General features: G+C 35.1%; 2 protein-coding genes and 1 long non-coding RNA gene across 4 annotated transcripts in view; 2 read left to right on the top strand and 1 right to left on the bottom strand.

Moving 5' to 3' along the window:
* The window catches only part of cep85l (centrosomal protein 85, like), a 102249-nt gene that overhangs the window by 46857 nt on the left and 34562 nt on the right, over positions 1 to 20830 (top strand). For both annotated transcript variants that reach the window (XM_073933608.1, XM_005170197.6), the window contains exon 3: positions 822 to 1519. In XM_073933608.1, the coding sequence (XP_073789709.1) occupies positions 896 to 1519 (624 nt within the window). In that variant the 5' untranslated portion in view covers positions 822 to 895. The remainder of the gene's footprint in view (positions 1 to 821; positions 1520 to 20830) is intronic.
* Positions 4707 to 20356, bottom strand: pln1 (phospholamban 1). Its single transcript, NM_001201561.1, has 3 exons — positions 20246 to 20356; positions 9612 to 9914; positions 4707 to 7276 (listed from the first exon to the last, which is right to left on the bottom strand). The coding sequence occupies exons 2-3, from the start codon at positions 9764 to 9766 to the stop codon at positions 7258 to 7260; spliced, it is 174 nt and encodes a 57-aa protein (NP_001188490.1). The 5' UTR covers positions 9767 to 9914; positions 20246 to 20356; the 3' UTR covers positions 4707 to 7257.
* Positions 9914 to 16346, top strand: LOC141379424 (uncharacterized). The gene is made up of 2 exons (XR_012396031.1): positions 9914 to 13394; positions 14559 to 16346. It is a non-coding gene; the product is annotated as an uncharacterized lncRNA (long non-coding RNA).

Here is a 20830-nt window from a genome sequence, read left to right on the forward strand (position 1 = left end):
TTTTATGCTGTTTGTGGAAATCATATGACGACTGTTTTTATTACACATAATATTCTTTTATTATTATAAAACATATATATCACTCATTGCATTCATTACAGTCCAAATCTAACTTCTTTTTTTCTTTTTAACCATGTTTTCCATTTTCTTTTTTATTTTAATAAATCTATCATCATTATACTTATAAAAGCCTAAGAATAATATATATTAATTTACTGTTTTGTGTGTGTTTTTTTTTTTTTTTTTTTTCATTTTATTGGGTTTAGGAAAATCATAACATGACTTTTTTTGAACGCATATTTATTTATTATTATTTTTATTTTATGTTTTCCCTTTTTCTTTTTTATTACATATAATTTATTTTGATGTATCTATCGTCACTATTTTTATAAAAGCCTGTGTAAAAATAATATAAAAAAGTTTTATTATTATTATTTTTTTTCATTTTATGCTGTGTGGGAAAATCATAATATGTTTTTTTTTACACGTATTATTATTATTTTTTTAAAAAAAACACTTATTACATTCATTACAGTTGAAGAATAACATCCAAACACTTTCTCTTTTTTTATTTTAGAATTGGTTTTAATTAAATAAATCTGTCATCGTCAGCCCGTATAAGAATATTTTAAAAACAATTGCTTGGAACTCTCCAATATTTATTTATTTATTTTTTTTTATGATTGGTGAAATCATAATTTGACTTTTTACACTTTTAAATGTATTATTATTATTGTTATAAAGAATAATAATAATTTTACTCATTACAGTCCAAGAGTAAAAACTTTTTAAAAAATAGTAAAAACTTTTCTCTCTTCCAGATCACTCCAGCTCTAGCGGGACGTTGTCCTTCCTCCCTCTGCGTCCCCACGGCCCGATCCCGACGGCCCACGTCATGCCCTCTCCATCCAACTCCAAACTCAGCGCTCCCTCTGCACCCAGCAGCCCCTGGAGCAGCAGCTGCCAGCTTCCCTCACCTCTCGACATCCCCCTGGACATGAAGGATCCCCGTCCCGTGCGTCGATGGTCCTCCCTCACCCGCCTCACCGCCCAAGAAAAGCCCTCTCCAACAAACCGTCCTTCCCACCGCACGGACCCACATGGATCCCTAGATCGAGGTGTGCTTTACGGATACCGGCACGACCCTCAATACTCTGATGGATTTATTTCTGAAAACTTGCTTAAACTTTCGACCAATAAGTATGACCTGGGTAGCAGCAACACTTTAGGTAAATCGGACTCATGTTGTTCATCTCCCCTGAAGCCGAGTACACTAGACCTCAGTTTTAGTGCCTTACCAGAGAGTAAGACGCCACCTGTGGGACTGGCAACGACGGGACAGAGAGGGTCGTCTTCACTCAGGCAGCAGGCGGTCGGTGGGTCACCCATCCAGCCAGCGGTCAGGACTCAGATGTGGCTGAGTGAGCAGATGGAGTACCGGCCGGGACCTGACGGGTGTGGATCATGGCAGCAGGAGCAGCAGCAGCAGAGGGAGAGACTCAGACAAGACTCTGAACAGGTCAGATTTGTTGTTGTTTTTTATGTAGGGGATACTGACGTATGATGGGTGCTACTGGAGGATTTATTTAATTTTATTTTATATTTTATTTTATTTTATTTATTTATTTATTTATTTGTTTGTTTGTTTTAGTTTAGTTTACCCATTACAAATTTGACATAATTAAATCATTTTATATTAGAATTTATTTTATTATTATTTATTATTTTAATTAAGTATTATTTATTTGTTTATTTATTTATTTATTTTAGGTTATTTTATCCAGACAATAAAATAAAATTATTTTTTTTATTATTTATTATTTTAATTTAGTATCATTTATTTTATTTATTTTAGATTATTTTATCCTAACAATAAAATAAAATATCCAAACAACATAGCACTCTGTTCAGTCTTCTGTACTACAAATTTAACATATTACATTTTATTTTATTATTTTCATTCAGTATGGGGTTGAGGTGTTGATGTAGAATTGGCTTTGTGGCAGCAGCAAAGAAATGCTGGAAAAAGAATTCCACTTAAAAAAAAAATAGGTTTGCTGCGCCCTCTGGTGGAGGCCCAGTGGAAGGAGGAATTATTGGTTACAGCAGAAGCCACAGGATAAAGAAATGAAATATGCTTTAGTTATCTTTTTTTTTTTTTTATGTGACAAAAATTCAAGTTATGTTCCATATAAAGAAATATGACATAGTAGTGTATTGTTTTATTAAGTGATTATATTTTAGCATTGCATTTATGTTATTTAGTATTTATCTAGTATGACAATATTTATTGTTCATTTTTATTTTACTTTTAGATTGAATTTCATTATATTGTTTCAAATTGTTTATTTTATAATATTAAATATTTAGTATTTAGTTTTTTAATTTAAATGTGCTGTAGTATTTTATATATATATATTTTTTTTTTCTCATTAATTATATACATACATTTTTTTCTCTATTCATATTATATGTCTAAAGGAAAATGTAAAGTTTTATCTTTAAAATTTAAAGTAAAATTTAAGTTTTCGTTTTATGTACAATTTTGTTGAATGAAAATATTTACAAATTTATTTTAAAATTGATAAAAAATCATACAAATTTTTGCTTCAGTTTTAGTTAACATTTGCTTTATCTAAGCTGCATTTAATTTGTTGCCAAGACAATAATTATTAAATTTAAAGTTTTTATTGTAACTTCATTTAAAATGTTCCCTCAGTTTGTTAAAACAAATAATGTGATGTCCATAGTAAAACAGTATTTATTTGATCTGCCAATGTTTTTTTTATATTTTTCCATAACATTCCAGAATATGTTCATGTAGATCCATGCTCGTTCCTGGAGGGCTGGTATCCTGCTGAGTTTAGCTCCAAATTGCTTCAGCACACCTGACAGGAAATTTCAAGTACAGGGGTCACTAAAGAGCTGCCTTCCTGCAGGTTTCAGTCGCAACCCCGACCAAACACACCTGTCTCTAATTATCAAGTGCTGCTTCAGGTTCTACTAAATTAGTTCAGGTGTGTTTGATCAGGGTTGGAGCTTAAAATCGCGGACACACTGCACTTTTCACCTTATAGGCTTCCATTCATACACATTTGAATGCGACACGCCGGAAAACGCATGCACGTGCGGCAAGTTTTTTCAGTTTGTATTGCAAAGGTGAACTCTGACCTGCGAAATTGCATTATGTGACTGTGAAACCAATTGAAGATCAAAACATGACCTCTCTGTACAGAAACTTAAAATATGGACCAAAATGTTTAAATTTTTTTTAAATGTCCAATCATCTTGTTTAATCCTGCCCCTTTTTGCAGCACCGTATGACAGAAGTTTGCATGCTTAAATATTAGTGTGAGCGTGGCAGAATTCAGCAGAAAGGTAGCTCTCCAGTGCTGCGTCCCAATTCGCAAACTTATACAACGCCCTGAAAGTACTTTTTTGTGAAGGAAAAATATATACTTTTGAGTGTGTAATCGAAAAGTATGCAAGCTTTGGGACGTACTACTTCCTCGTTAACAGAGCGTTGGGTTGCTAAGTTATGAGCCTTGTCAATCATCCACATTTCAGTCATATTTAAGCTGCGATCACATTAGAGTTTGAGCATGCGATATTCTGTCGTTCGGCGCTACGAAAAGGGGCGGGATTAAACAAGTTTATTAGACATTTAAAAAAGCGAGCGATTGCTCCTTGTTTTGACCCTCGATTGGTCTCTTGCAGTAAAGCGATACGATTTCACAGGCCAGAGTTCACCAAGCGTGAACTTTGCACCGCAGCAACCTGCGTTTCCGGTCTGACGCATTTGCGTGCGTATGAATGGAAGTCTATGGGAGGAAAAGCCCAGTGTGACCGCAGCTTCAATGTTAAGATTCAGCTTTAGATGTTAATGTCCAAACATGTCTTTATATAAGTTCAGTATAGTTATTGCAGATGAAATATAACACAGAACACGCGATTTAAATATTTTTCAGTTGGCTAGATATTGATTAACAGTCATACAAACAACTTTACCGAAGCCTCTCTACTTGACAGTTGGTCCTGCGCGTCGATCATGTTTGTAGTTTGTTTACACTTTTCACCTGCGTTTGTAGTTCTAATCACGTCCAACGCGCAATGCACTATGGGTAATATCAGCGGTTAGAGTATGGACGCTTCTGCGCTTCTGCACCGGAAATAGTAAACCATCCGGGAAGCTTTGGCATACTCTTTTCGACATAGTACGATTTGGGACATACTAATTCTATTTTAAAATACTATTTAGGATGGATAGTATGCGAATTCTGAAGCAGCACAGGAATAGGGTTGGTGAACCCTGTTGTAGTATAACTAGTAAGAGCCTGATTAGCTAGTTCAGGTGTGTTTGATTAGGGTTGCAGCTAAACTCTCCAGGACACCGGCCCTACAGGACCGAGTTTGAATACCCATGAGGTAGATTGAGTGAAGAGATTGGAAAACAATGTGCTCCGCTGAATCATGCACAGTATGACCAGGACGATGAGCATTAGAAAAATAAATGAGGTCAATTTTGATTAGATGCTGATTATAGTCTCCTGTGTCAGGGGTCTATTTTTAGTAGTGAAGAGCCAGTGTTTGTTCTTTTGACTCTGCAGGACTGAATATTCAAACGTTTTTAATTTTCCCTACTGAAGACTTTAAATGTATTATTCAGTTTTATTCGGGATTTATTAATCACAAGAAGCACACAAATGGTTGATTATCAGTGGAAGGGTTTTATTTGCAGCGCTTGCTTTAATGTTGTCTTGTATATCAAGCACTTAATAATTCCTTCTCGTATCGTTACGTCATAAATACATTCACACAGATACAAAACAAGAACACAGTGATTGTGATTGCATAAATAATATGTAAATATTACAACTTGGATTATAGTATTTGCAAACCATTGTGTTTTTTCATCATGATTTTTTAAAATATTTCATATCACACCGTTTAAATAGCAGGAATAATACACACAATAGTAATATAGTATCAGAAGAGTGATGTGATCTGAGAGCTTGCATATATTTTCTTTTTTAATTCATCAAACTATTTCCAAACCTGTAGTTCACCTAAATCAGTTTTTTTTTTATCCTAGTTGTTATTTTATTAGGCAAAAAGAGGCAACAACCACTAGAGGGAACTAAATGACAATGAAAGTACTGATGTTCACTTCTGCTACTTTAAAAAAGCGTCTCTATTTGTTTTGTTTATTTTATCATTAATATCATCTTACTTTTGGCTTTAGAGCAGGATCCATTTTTAGTAAATAATTAATAAATTTGTACATTACGTTAGTCTCATAAATTCCTACTGCCAAAATGAGTAAAATTTGTCTTAAAATGTCTTAGTGACAGCTGAGCTTTATTTTTAAAATTTCAAATTATCATCAATAACTCATAATCCTTTTAAGACAAAGTTGTTGTGAGTCTCTATAATGTTAATTAGACATATCGGTTTTTGTTAATTTGATCTGTTTGCATTAAGTAAATGAAAGTCTAACACATACTGAAAAAAACTACATTTCCCATGATGCTTAGCATGGAATTCACCAATCAGAGATTCGCAGTAAAGCCAGCAATAAGAGATGTTTAGCTCCACCCACTCCCAGTGCAGCTCTACACAATTAAAATTTTTAGTCGCAGTGCTTCGTAGGATTTTTTTTTTTTCTTGTTAAAAGTTGTTAGGCTTTGTTGTTGTTGTTGTTTTTTGTCTAATTTTGATGCAGTTATTTTGCTTTAAATCATGCTTTGTCATGTTGTGATTGGTTTGCTTGGTTCTTGACTGATAACACTTTAACAATTTTTTTTTTTTTTTTTTGATGAAAGTGAAGAAAAAAAAAAAACTTGAGAGAAACCAGGCTTCAGAACCAGCACTGCTTACGACTGCTTAGGGCCCGGTTTCGAAAACTAGCCAATCAGAATCATTCTTTTTCTGCTAATCAGTTTGCGGAAGTTTGTCAGGTCTATAAGTGAAGTCAGAAAAAAATAATAAAAGTCTGAAGTCATTTACTGCAACTTTTAAAATGGTTTAAGATGTAGATAAAGTGCGAGTTTCTTGAAACAAACGGATCTCGGATCTCGCTACGAATGCAAACCGATATTTTTAACTGAGATGGATAACCAGTAACTTTTTAGATTTAGAGGCTGATATATTAGCCAATAAAAATCCTTTTGTCCTCCTAATTTTTCTCCTTAATTGGAAACATTCAGTGAACGAATGATTTTTTTTTTTAATCATTCGTTGTAATTTATTTTATTTAAAAACTTCAGAAATGTTTGAGCTGATCTCTATACTGTAAAAACAACTGTCAACTGTTCAGTTCTATTGCTAACTTTCTTTTCTATAAATAAAATCTACTGCCTGACCAAAAATAATGCAACAAAACAATCAATTTATTGGACATTAACCAAAACCAAAATACCAATAAAATAATAAAAAAGTGTCAAGCAGCAAACAGGTGAAGTGGTTCAACCAGCGAAAATAATACATGATTTATATGCTTAAAATTATTGACCTAATTTTGTTATCAGACAGATAATAATAAACAAATTTATCATTATCAGCTGACATCGTGATGGTCACCAAAACCAAAATACCAGTAAAATAAGAAAGAAATATATAAGTGTGTATTTAAATGCAATTTAAATAAATAAAGTGTCAAGCAGCAAGCACGTGAAGTGGTTCCACCAGCAGAAATAATACATCATTTATCGGCTTAAAGATCAGCCTAATAATGTTATCAGAACGATAACATAAAAAATATCATTATTGGCCGATATCCTTATGGTCACCAAAACCAAGTAAAATAAAAAATAAATATAAAAGTGTCAATTTAAATGTGATCAAATGAATAAAAAAGTGTCAAGCAGCAATCTCGTGAAGTGGTTCAACCAGCAGAAATAATACATCATTTCTCGGCTTAAGATCAGCCTAATAATGTTATCAGAACGATAACGATAAAAAAATAGCATTATTGGCTGATATCATTATGGCCACCGATATATTGTACATTGTTACTTGTAACCATTTTTTTTTGGTCACATGAGCTTGACCAGAATAAGCATGAGCAGTAGAGCCACAAAAATGAGCAGGAAGTTGAGCAGCAGATTTAGTCCTCGGTTATTGATCAGATCCATACTGACGGCTGGAGATTTAATCAGGTTCAGGTCAGGATGATGTGCAGGACAAGTGTGTTTAGCTTCAGGTGGATGGTCTTCTTGTCTTTCGATGAGAAGCTGGTTACATCACGCCGTCGGCCTCTCACATGCCGTGGAAAGAGCTAAACATGATCGATAAACTGACATGAGCTTTGCAGACAAGATGAATGTTCAATTTTAAGTATCAGAAAGTGGTTTTGAGTTTGTTTACCTGTATTAGTAAAGTGGAGTATGAGTCAAAAACTGAAGCAGCACACTTTTTATAACACACACACATACACGCGTGATTTATTTATTTATTTTTTTTATTGAGCAGGTGTTTTTCAGTTTGGCATAGTGTGTAATGGCTCAGACCCACAGGTGACATGCAGTGATGGAAGAGTGACAGGAACAGTAAGACACTTGCATGCAGCATAGGTTCACAGTGAAGACTGGTCAGCTTTTCCATTTGAAATGTCTGTTAGTTGGACGCTGCTTTAACTGTCTCTTGATTTATTGTGCTTTTAAATATCTGTCTGCCGTTGTCCAAACCTTTGGGGTCAGTAAGTTTTTTAAAATGTTTTTCAACAGATCTGAAATGATTTGATTTTAATAAAAGGTCTAAAATGCATATAAAAGGTTTTAAAAGTTCTATTCTAGTTATTGAAAGCCTGGAAATTTTTATATATACTGCCAAGCCCAAAATTATTCATACCCCTGACAAATTCTGACTTAAAACTACTTTAAATCAACCGGAAAGTTTTTTTTTTTATTATTATTACTGAAAATGGCACAGGCTTTCCCAAACTATAATAAGACAATGTACAAGAAGTTTATTGTGGAAAAATATATGTTTCCAAGCTTTTATTTACCTTTGAACAAAAAATGGCAGTCGGAATTCTCCAGGGGTATGAATGATTTTGGGCTTGACTGTACATGGTTTCCGCTATATTCATTGTTCCATGGCAGGGCGCCACACTAAAATTCATTCCCACCACGGCTACATTACAGTTTCTCATTCAAAACATTCAGCCGTTGTTATGTTTTTTTTTTTTTTATAGCGGATTATAATCGCCTCAATGTATTAAAAGATAAGTGAATTATAACAGAGCAAACTTCTGTAATCTTGCATGCAATGACTTTATCTTGCTGGATTTTTTAGCCGTTTCACTTTACTTCAGGACGCATCAATGACGTTTTGTAGGTCTATTAGAGACATTCATAAATATTCCTTGCAAATCTTATAAAAAGTTGGAGACATCCTCATTACATAAATAATCACTTCAGCAGTGCTTATTTGAGAGCGCACAAGAAAATCTGTGCTTGAGCATCATATATTTGAGAGCGTGCAAGACAACGAACAGAGGAAATCGGCGTGCACGTAGAGATTCGCATGCTCGTATTACATGAATGCGATCTCGGCTTTTAATACTGCACTCATGACATTTGTCATTTAAATAACGCCTTAGGTTGCTGGAAGATCTGTGTAAAAGTCCTGCCGCCACAGCTGGAAAAAATCCTAGAGAAAACACTGCTGTAAATGTATTTTGTTTTTGTCCAGTTCATAGACAATCAAGGACTTTTTGTTGCTTTTAAATTTAGTCAGCATAACATGTCATTTTTCTTTATTGTATTATGTTTTTATTATGTTGTTTTACACATTTTACATTTACCTATAATGTTTATGCTGAGTGTGAACCCTAATGTAAAGACTAACTTTTTATTACATTAATTGTTTAAATTAAATAAATAATAATAAAAAATTTACAGCAATATTCAACATCAATTTTGAAAGCAAACGGGCTGCTTAATATTTTTGTGTAAAATCTTTTTTTCAGTTTCAAAAAAAATTATCAAAAACTGAATTTTCTTAATTCTTAAAGTTTTTTTTTTTTTTTTTTGCAGTACAATTTGTAGCACCATCGATAATATCTGATCATTTCAGGCATCCTTTAGTTTACATATATATAAAAGTTAGAAAGATCTAAATAAGTGGAAACAAATAAAAAAAACTTACTGAGCCCAAATCTCTGAAGGATAGAGTAACATTTTTTCTGTTTTTCGGTAATGATTTAAATGTTTAATTACACTCCGAAAGTATGCACTTCTCATTGTTTTCCCCTTATTCACCATCTTTTTTCAAAGTATTCATGTAATTCTGCCTTAATATTTGGCCCATAATTTTATTAAATTACAGATTTAAATTATGTTACTCATATATCACATATATTTGCATTTCATGAGCCAGATCTTTTATCCACTTAAAATCCTCCAACACACCAATAATTAATGCCTATTATTATCCCTACCCTCCTAACCTCTAAATGTGTACTATTTACAAACAAATAATGCATTGTAGAACCCAACTACTCTAAACCCTTTATAAATAATAACCCCCCACTCCCCTTAACGCCGCGATTGGCCCCCAATGTACAGTCCTTCGCTCTCATTGGCTAGAGGGAGACCCAACCCGCTCACATTAGCAACACAATGATGTAGATGAGCAGCAGGCAGATGAGGATGAGGCAGAAGTTGACGAAGAGCTCCTGCATGTTCTGCTTGGCCTGTTGGGGAACCTCCATGGTGGACGCCCGCCGAATGGCCGCCCGTGTCATGTGCTGCACCTTCTCCATAGCGAGCCGTGGGGCTTGTGGGTGGGTGGGATGAATGGATTAGTGCATAGAGAGAGAGGAGAAGAAGGAGAGATGGCAGTGGAGAAAGGAGTGCTGGATGTTGTGGTGATGGAAGAGGTGATCCGGATGCCGGTGGACCACGTGGAGGCTGAAGAAGCAGATGAAAGAGTGAATGTGCATGCGGAATTCACACGTGACATGCAGGATTGCTAGAAGTTTCAGGAGAATAGTTCATCTGTCATTACAGCATTAAGATTCTGACAGTATGATAACCTTGGATAAAAATATCATGTATTGTGATTACTGCTCTAAAATATGTTCTTAAATGGCTTAGTAAGAAAACAACACCTTTTCCACCCATTGAACACCTTCACATTTAAAAAAAAAAAAAAAACATTTAAATTATTTTAGAACAGAAAACATGTCAGGCTAAATAATTTAATTAATAAATCATTAACTTCTGCTATCTTTTTTAGTTTCAAAAGCATCTTTAAAAGGCATCTTTCGATATCTGTCTTGTCTTTGGATATAAAGTCAGTTCAGGTCCAGAACTGTTGGTGTTGGTGTATTAGCGATTTGTTGTTTGCTAAATCATGGGCTGACCCAAATTTGAGACACTTTTCTGCTTAAGATACTGTTGCCCTAAAAATAATTAAAATAGTGGTTAAAAAAAACAAATCTACATATACCGTAGTACGTTTTAATATATCCCGTAGTAAAGTTTTAAAAACCTTGACTTTTCCAAACCACAGTAAACCTTGAAAATGGTTATCGTTTGTTATCTGTCATTGTCAACTCAACTTCATGTCTGAAGAACACTGCAGATGAAGAACTTTGAATTCCTAATGCTGCGTTTACACCAGACGTGGATGAAGCATCAAACGCGAGTGATTTACATGTTAAGTCAATGCAAAGATGCAAATTAACATCCTGTGGTGTGTTTTGCGCAAATGAAGCATGCGAATGCCAAGCGTTTTGGGCGTTTGACGCATTTGACGTTGGAAAATCTGAACTTCAGCTGACATTTGCACGATGCTAACCAGTTTGTATTATAATTTATCATTTGCATGTTTTTTGATGCCTGGAATTGATTTTAAAAGCATTCAGGCATACGAAATTGTATTTGTAAACTTAACAACTATTAATTTTATCGAATTATTTTTACCTTTATTATTCAATTATTTTATTTGAATATTGTCAGACTCAGGAAATAATACTTGATTTTTGTTGTATCTTTTTCTTAATTGTATTTACACTCGCAATACTCACAGCACATGCAAATACAGAAATGCTCTGCAAATAGCAAAGACCATGATAAAAATGGAAAGAATGTATAGATTGTTTATTAGATTTTATGGAAATCCATCGCACTGCACAATCATTCCAATCGATCAAACATTATAAATTCTTTCCAAATAGAGATACTAAGTCATCTGGTAAAAATGAATTCATATCGCAATTGATTTTGTAAAATAAACAAACATCGCAATGCTAGATGTTTTCACTGTCGTGCAGCTAGGCCTATTTATCCTGGGCATTTTAAAAAGGATAATGTTTATTTATAATGCAAAGCTAATTGACCTAGTCTTTATCACGGTATAGAATACTATAACAACTATACTACTAAAATTTCTTCATAAAGAGGAGTGATTTCAAACACTTGATTATATAAAGTGAATTTAGAGTGAAAATTTGTGCGTACATCCCTGTTTTAAACAAGCACACAAAATTGTACTGCACATGGGCTTCTGTAATAGTTCATAGCAGAGACCAATTGTACATGTTCTCGTTATTAAAACAATAAGTTTTTTTTTATTATAGTTGTATAAATTTTTACCGGTATATTGCAGATGATAAGATAGCACCCATTTCCATTGATATGCACCCAAAATGAAAACCCCTGTGATCTCTTCTTTCAGACTGAAATGTTGTCATCTTATTCGTGATTTCATATCCAAAACAAGTCTAATTTTACTCTAATTTTACTCTAATTTTACTCTAAGTGTTTTACGTTTTGTCAGTTTAGTGGCTAATTCGTACAAAAATGTACAATTTTTAAAAAAGGGGTGTGGCACCCAACCCCGCCCCTAAACCCAAATGCCATTGGGAGATGAGCAAATTGTACTAAATTGTGCAATGAGATCGTACAAATGCATAAGAATTAGCCACTAATTAAAAAAAGTTAGGAATTGCTGTGAGATTGTGTTACCAAAGCTGCTCTTTTGTACAAAGCCTGGGTCTGTAATACTTTGAGAACAAGTGATTAACTTGCATTCGTTATTTTTGAATACTTGCAAAATGAGCACATATTGTGCCTTTATGTAACTCCCTCTTGCAGTGTGGGAGTGAGCTAATTCAGTTCTTTATTGTCCCATCTTGGCTCTGAGTAAATAAAAAGAGGTGTCCACAGAAAGGCGTTTTATATCTGTGATTTTACGTGTACAAAACAGCCTAAATCAGGATTTAGCACTTTGCCTCCAGAAAGATTAGATGAAGCTCTGTTTTCGTCGAAAGATAAAGTGGCCCTGATTATAAATCTTTGTGCATTAGTCTTAAACAAGCTTATCTGTCTCTTTCAGTCTGCTGTCTCCTCAGATCTGTCGGGACTTCTGTCTTAATGATGCATTCGGAGTAACATCACGCATACGGAAGCACCTGTGGCCTGCCCTCTCATTGGCTGGTTTATTGGTTTATCCGTATCGCCTGTAATAAGGTTATTCTTAGGAATGACCTTTGTTGGTCACAATATTCCATTCAAACTGTGGCCAGGATTTATCCAGAATCCCTCAGGGGTCTGAATCTATTTTATAACACAGAGCACTTCATCAAGACTGTTATGAAGGCCTGGGATGATGATGATGATGATGTTGTTGTTGTTGTTGGAAATGTAGGCTGTGGCTTCTTCAGTCTAATGGGAAATGGTTATACTCAGGCTATCTAGTGCTTTTGGAAAGTCTGATCTGTGTGGTCTTGATAGAAGCCAGTTTGTTTGCAGCAGCTTATGAAACATGCATTGAATTTCTACAATTTATGCTGTTTAAGATTGTTTTGAAGGCTTCGGCAGTGGTCCATGTTATAAAAACAGTACACTTTTCATCCTAAAGCATGTCTACAAGACAGTTTTCAGCTAAAAATAGAAAAATAGGGGTTGTTCTGATTCTTTTCCAGAGATTTGTCCCGGTCAAAAGTCAAGAGCAGGGGGAAGGGCAATGTCACGGGCCTTTGGTAATGGGTCTGGGGGCTCCCTTAATGTGTGGGCCCTTAGAATTATCCTAACTTTGGGATTGGTTGCAATTGTTAGGCCAGCTATTTTGTGTGACTAGTTTTATACTTTATCTTGTTAGCTTTTTTTATTATTATTTCAATTACCAACATCTGTAGTACTTGAGGTGTTTACTTCTGGTGTCGTTTACACTAGTGTGTTTTTGTTTTAAAACTCTTATGTTTTGATACGGTTATGCCTGGCATTCACATTACTCCATCTTTGACTCATGAATCAAAATGTTTTGATAAAGGCGAGTAGCGATTCTTTGTCATAGTGATCAGGCCGATACCGAGTACTGATTCTGATCTCGCCTTACCTAAGAGAATAAATTAAAGATGCTGCATATAATACTTTAAACCAGGGGTGGGCAAACTCTGTCCTGGAGGGCCGGTATCCTGCACAGTTTAGCTCCAACACTAATCAAACATGACTGCTAATTAGGGATGTAACAATATTGTAAATACCGTCATATCGCAATAGTAATTTTTTTCAACATTACAGTAGGCGCATGACTCAATAAAACTATATTTCTGAGAAAAGTTTGCTTTGGCGAATGAAGTGAACGGGAGGTAGCGGGAACTACAATTCCCATCAGCCTAGGCGTGGCCATCATCCTTTGCAGTCTGTTGCCACTACAGATCCAGTAATGCGGAAATGGGATGTGTTGCTAGTAGCGCTGAAGAAAAAGAGCTGGAAATGATCGAACCTAAAGCGGGTTGTGAAAGCATTTCGGTTTCTTTCTAAAAAGATACGAAAAAGGAAAAATGTGACAGACAAAGAAAAAAACAATATGCAGGCACTGCCAGACTGTGGTGAAATACAAGTCGGGGAATACGACTAAAAACAGTCATGAGGACTGCAGAACACAGCACACTTGTTAGATTAATGCAGACATGGCTTGTACTGCAAAGAGACCTCTATCTCACTCATGGCTTGTCCTCTCAAGTGGTGGAAAGACAATGCACAACGTTACCCACTGCTGTCAATCTTGGCTAAATCATATCTCTCAGTCCCAGAAACCTCAGTCCCAAATGAGAGGGTTTTTTCTGTTGCAGGGGACATGCCCAGAGATGCCAGCTTTTACCAGATTATAGTTTATGATAATTTTCCTTAAAAAACCATCTCTATCTAAGTGAGTGAGTGATTAAATGTTGAATGTGATGAGTTTTCAACAATACTAAATTGAAACTTTATTTCAATAGTTTAATAGTTTTTTGTCATTAAAATTGAAAAATTGAAGTTCCTGTTTCGAAACTTACAGATAGATGGCTAATTTGTATGTCATTGATTTGTTCAGTGCTAAGGTAAATAAACACTTTTGGCACTTTTTTGAGTCTTTTTATTAGTTTTGTTTTTCCTGTAAATTATTCAATAAATACCATACCGTGCCATTCATACCGAGGTATTATCGTACCGTGAAATTCTGATACCGTTACATCCCTACTGCTTATAGATTTCAAGTAATCTTGAAGACACTGATTAGCATGTTCAGGTGTGTTTGATTAGTGTTGCAGCTAAACTATGCAGGACACCGGCCCTCCAGGACCGAGTTTGCTCACCATTGCCTTAAACACATCTCTTTTAACCATTTAGTGTGGACATGTAATGGCTAGAAGCAGCTTTACAGAAAATGATAGGACAGATGTAAAAATTGGGTAGAAAAATTACAATTTGGAAACACTGCAAAAGATGAAAGAATTTAACATGTCTCAATCAAGAAAAAGTTTGGAGCGCATATTTGAGGCAAAAGATGTTAAAATGCACACCTATAAATCTATTAATTTTGTACTAAAAGGAAAGGGGCCTTCAAACTACTGTTTATTGCAATTAGTATACTACAATCAGATACATTTTTTAACTATTCATGAAAGTTTTATTTATCTAATTCCAGCCAGCTTTTAGTGAACTTGTAATTTTGTCAAACACAAAACTTTTTAATTGTTATGTAAAAAGGCCTAAATACATACATGACCATTCAAATATTTTCAAATACAAGTGTTACACTTGCAATATAAAGACCATCACTCATGCGAGTCGTGCCATAAGACATAAACAGGTCACACCAGATCTGGATATATTTTAGTCATTGTGAAGCAAGTGCATCGATCGCTCATGTACCTCATCGCATGTTGTGAGCGAGCGCACATGCGTCTTCCTCTGCTGGTAAACTCATAAATAAAGTCTTGTGATTGGTTCATGAGATCTTCGTCTGATCGATCCGAGCATCCCTAACCATTATACAACCGGTGGACCGCAAGTATGGATGCCATAATCTTTTTAGCTTGATAGTGTGGAGGCAGACCTTTTTTATCAAACACTGTAAAAAAAAAAACTGTCTGTACGAGGAGTGTTTTCATTCTAAAATGTGGCTTTAAAACAAAAACCCATGAGTGTAAATGAAGTCTCAGCTAATTTGTTCTGTTCTAAACACCTCACCCTATGATGGTTGGGTTTTAAGTTTAAGTATGAAGTCTAAAATCTTCCAACAACATGCAAAATGCTAAACACAAAACCGGTCTTATTGAAAACTTGCACAGATTCTTGTAATAAACCATTTTGCACATCCCTACAGTAGTTATGGCAAATCCAAATCCAAGCACAAATACTACGGAAAATCAATGGATACAGGTTTCCAGCTTTCATCAAAATATCTTCATTTGAGTGTAACAGAAGAATGAAAATCATTGTCGTGACCGATTTGAAAATTTTAGGTGAACTATCCGACACAGGCGGCTCATTCTGAAAACATAGTTGTATATACATGTCTAGAGATTAAGAATTATGTAGCTACGTGTGGCTGCATTTCATTCATAAAACAAACGCTACGGCGCTGTATGAAGCTGTTCCTTTTCTCGCTCACCAGCTGACCGCCTGCCTCCGTATGGATGGCATTGCTACTGTTACCAGTTTGTCTAGTTGCTCGACATGCACGTCGGTGACTTGAGACACCAAGGACAGTTGACCGCGACAATGGAAGGTTAGACAAAAGCTAAAAAATAAAATAAACAAGTAATTAACAGGGTGAGAATATGGTAAAATCTGAAAATGTAGTAAGAATCAGGGGGCTTTTCTTTTTCTTGATTGCTTTTTAAAAATTTTGGTTGGGTGTAGGGAAGGGGTGGGCGGGTCAATTTGTGCTTTTGAAAACACTTGATTGGGTTTAGGGAAGGGGGTGGGGTTATCGGTCAGTTGGGCAGTCAGTAGATCAGTCAGTCGACAGCGGCCTCTGGTGGATTTACACAAGGACAACAGGTGCGAATAGCACTCGCGAGAGAAATTTGAGATCTGCGAACTCAGCGGCCTCTGGTAAATTCGTGAAGACAAAAACGGCAAAAAAAGCTCCTGGGACCTATTTGGCGCTCTCCAGAAATGTATATAAGGGTACGTAATCAGAATAAGCCTGGGTTGGAACTATTTGACTATTTAACAATGAATTTGTGAATTGACTTTCGGCAGAGGGACAGAAATCTTGCGTTCCAAAGATTAACTGATGAACATTTTGGGCTTTCAAATATTTTTGATGTTGTTTTTTGTTTTGCTTTTTCAAGTTGACCAACTTCACAAAAGTAGGTGATGCTTTGGTTCCTAGTGACTTGTATTCATAGTGTCCATCTGTCCAGTGTCATTGGGGAGAGCAGTGAAGTAGGCGATTGACTGACAGTGAAGTCTGGAGTGCTTCAGTCTATTCAGGCGCCCACACAGCGGCACATATGACGCGGTGGAGATAAACACACTGCCGGTGCCGACGGGTGTTGGAGAGATGTTTGTCAACACCACAGCGAAACGACATTCCAGCACCCTAGTTAGCTAGTCAGGGGTCACGTCCACCATCACCAGCGGGAATGATAAGATCATTAACAATCTCCTCAAGAGGCCATCATGGCTGAAGACCCTTCCTCATATGGTCATTCAGAGCAGATTCCTATCAACTATCTCAAGACATCATCCTTTTGCCAAAAAGAAAAAAAAAATCTATTAAAATGAGCCAAGAAAGCTTGGGAAGAAGTAAAACAAGCGCAGCTAAAATAAGATGGAAATCGCACCGAAGAAGGAAAAAAGCTAGCCTGGAGATTTCTCAAGCCTGTTCTTGTTTATATGCATTTTTTACCCTCCGCTGGCAGCTTCACTGTGCAATAAGTCCAGCTGCGAGTGCACTCAGTTGGCCTCATTGCTGAACTTTCCATGATGGCATCACAGAGCAATGCAGAGGTATTTTTTTTTTTGTGGCTTCAGAGGTCATGACTCTTTGCAGGTAGGACAGTGTCTGATGAACTGCCTGTAGGGCAAACTTGGCTACACTGAAAAGGGATGTGTGGATGCAGTCGTATATTGGTATTTATTAATGTTCCTTTTTTGTCATTGTGTTGCTTTAAAGAGATGAAATTACTCATCCTCTACTTGTTCCTGTTTGAGATTCTGTAGGAACTCCCTTGCGATTTAAAGGGATAGTTCACCCAGAAATTAAAATATACTACTCACCCTCAAGTGTTTCCAAACCGTCATTTATTTCTTTATTCGGTCAAACACAAAAGAATATGTTTTGAAGAAAGTTGTTAAGCTATCACCATTGACTTCCATAGTATGTTTTTCCCACTGTGGAAGTCAATGGTTAAACCAGCATTAATGGTCTCCTCTACATAAAGCAGGTACATTTTCTGACTCTGCAGGGCCGCAGTGAAAGCGCAGAGCTTATTTGTGTCCGTCTAGCTCACGTCTCCAGCATTTGTGTCTGGATCTTAGTTTAACATGAACATACAGCAACCAAAACATCACAACACTGATTCATCTCCAACTCCTGCAGCTTTCAGACACGCATTACAAAACACTAAGAGCAAATGATGAAGAACCATCTGATTATTCATCACCAGAATGTGTTTTTCGTTCTAATGGAGATACATATGTATATAGCACTGGTAGGGATGTGCAAAAATAAATGTTTAAAATAGCTTTCTCCATCTTAGGATGTACGATGTTTAAGGCAAAATGTTGCTTTCTTTAGCTTCTTGTAAAATGTTTGTTCAGGCTGATATAAAAAAGACATCTGAAATACGCTTTTAAGAGTTTCTTTTGTCACACTATCAATTCATTTCTTTAGGTTTCAACTATTACACATCTCAAAGTGATATTTTCTCCCACATAGAGTCATAAATCTCTACTTTAGCAGCTCTAACATACAGTAAACTGCACAGTTTTATTTATATATCGTTTTAGGCACTATCTTACACCCAGCACAATAAGATGCAGGATGTGTTCGGTGTGATTTGTTGTTATTTTCAACCGAACGCAACTGTAATTTTCACATTTTGTGCCTCGTTGTTTAAATAATAAATCCAGGTCCCAATTTATATTAAGTGGCCTTAACTAATATGTACTTACATGGGAATTAATAGTTTGTTACAATGTACTTATTGTGTAAATACATGTATTTATTGTGTACTTATGCTTGATTAAATACCTGTATGTAATTACATCTGTAAATAACTTCTGTAATTACATTTGTAAATACTCTGCTGACCATTCCCTACACCTTAACCCACCATTAAACCTACCCATACCACCAAACCTGTCCATACCCAACCCCTATCCCAACTCAAAAGCACACACAAGTGTTCTCAAATACATTATGAACACAGTAAGTACATTGCATTTATTTTTGATGCAACTACATAGTAGTTAAGGACACTTAATATAAAGTGGGACCTAAATCCATTTGTGCCACATTGTGGACTTATGGGTGTGCTGGTCTAGAAAGGAGGTGTGTTAAGGTGCATTGCTGAGGAAGGCTGTTTTGAGAAACTGAAATAGACTGCACCATTAACAAACTAAAAGCAGGTCTACAATCTAGCACAGACCGTGTTAGTTATGCGCCTATGTGAGTCAAATCGTGTATGCTTTGCTTAATACAGACAGGATGTACAGCAGTACACAAATATCTTTACAGATGATAAAATAAAGGTTTAAAATGTTACAAAAATATTATTTTCTCCATAAATATAAAAATCACTGCCTCCGTGCCTTCATCTCGGGGGTGGGGGGGTGGGGTGGTGATGGGTGGGGGTGGGGGGCTCTTTCAGTTTATTCATGACAATTTGCAGTTGTATAATGTTATTATTATAATTAGCAGTATTATTTATTATATGCATATTATATACATATTTATATTTCTTTTATTGTAGACAAGCTTAGATTTGCCCACCTGTCATGTTTTGGAGACATCTACATCACCATATGGGGCATAGGAATAGGACGTGTGTTTGGATTTAACTATACATTTAATAATGTATTTGCTGTACATTAGAACTGAATTTAGAAATAGTTTTTAAACAAATCTTTGAGCTTAACAAATGAAAATAAATATGTCGGCTAATGAATGTCTTTAGTGGAGTGAGTTTCCACCGTTTCCTTACTCCGCGAAAGTAAAGAATAAAGTAAAGAGTAAAAGTAAAGAAAAAGTAAAGTTCGTTCGTTATTGTGGCTGCAGATGGACTGTTTAACTGTTTTGTCGCCAGTGAAGCATGTTTCAGATAAAAACAGGAGCCTGAAACCCCCTCTGTAACACATTTTATTGAAATGTAGAAAATATTATTTAAATTATATTTATATTTAATTTAGAAATATATTTAAATTTAATTTATAAATCATTAAATACTAAAAAAAAGGTATGCAATTAATCAACTGTGGAATTGTCTTTATATCTATTACTGTTTTGACTTTAAAAAAAAAGCAATATTTATAAAGTAGAATTAATGGAATATTATTTTATTTATAATTTTTTTTAATTATGATAAAATGGTGATTATAAGTAGACCCTCTCTATAAAATTTTTTCCCTCGAATAAAATTAAATCATGTGACAATTTTGAACCTGACTCCATCCGACGTTCAGATTTGTTTTTGTTTTTTTGATGGAAGTTTATGCAAATTAGCAACATATCATATGCTTATTTAAACATAACATTTGCTACATATTGCTATACAAAGAAAAAAAAATCATGATCAAAGCTATTACTTGTTTTGCTACATTAGCACAGAAAAAACACAAAAACACAGAGTTTTTGTTTTGTTTTGTTAATCAATCTATTTTCAACTTGACGCACTGTCCTGAAAATGCATTATTCATGAAGAGATGCTTCTGATCTTTGACTTTAATGAACTTTTGATCCCTGTTGCCCATTAACACACTGATACAATAAGCGTATGAAAAATATGACCTACCTGAAGTTGTAGATGGACAGTGTTTGGTGTTGGGTGGCGCTGCTGTGGTTTTCTTCTAGATCTGTGGCAGTGCTCTGGAGTGCTGAAAGTTTATGGCAGTATTAGTGAAGGGTGGAGAAAGAGCAGATCAGAGATGGAGGAAGAAGAGGAGGGGTCCGAGCACAGCAGACTTGCTCATCTTTTTTTATTTAGAAGCATATTTACGAGTTTTAACCCTTATATAAAACAACAGATCATAATAGATCGATTTAATGATGTTTTTTTTTATTTTTATGTAAAGTGTAGTTACATTACATATCTATTTGTTTTGCTAGTTAAATATTGCAGTAGATTATATAGAATACATTTTTGATTACATTTCTATAATTATTCGGTGAAGATTTATTTATTGATTGTTTCAATTCATTATTAGCTTATTTTATTTATTTTACATGTATTTATTTTTGTGTTAATTTAATATTATGTTATTGATCTGGGTAATAGAGATGTGTTTATTATTATTATTATTATCCTTATTAACCCTAATAATAGTCACTTGGTTTCGAGACACACTATCAGAGCCATTTGATAGACTGCTGTTATCTT

Source organism: Danio rerio, chromosome 20, assembly GCF_049306965.1.
Source record: "Danio rerio strain Tuebingen ecotype United States chromosome 20, GRCz12tu, whole genome shotgun sequence".
NCBI classification, from domain to species: Eukaryota; Metazoa; Chordata; class Actinopteri; order Cypriniformes; family Danionidae; genus Danio; species Danio rerio.

Excerpts from the sequence above, each read along its gene's own strand:
- pln1 (NM_001201561.1), bottom strand. The coding sequence starts at position 9,766 with ATGGAGAAGGTGCAGCACATGACACGGGCGGCCATTCGGCGGGCGTCC.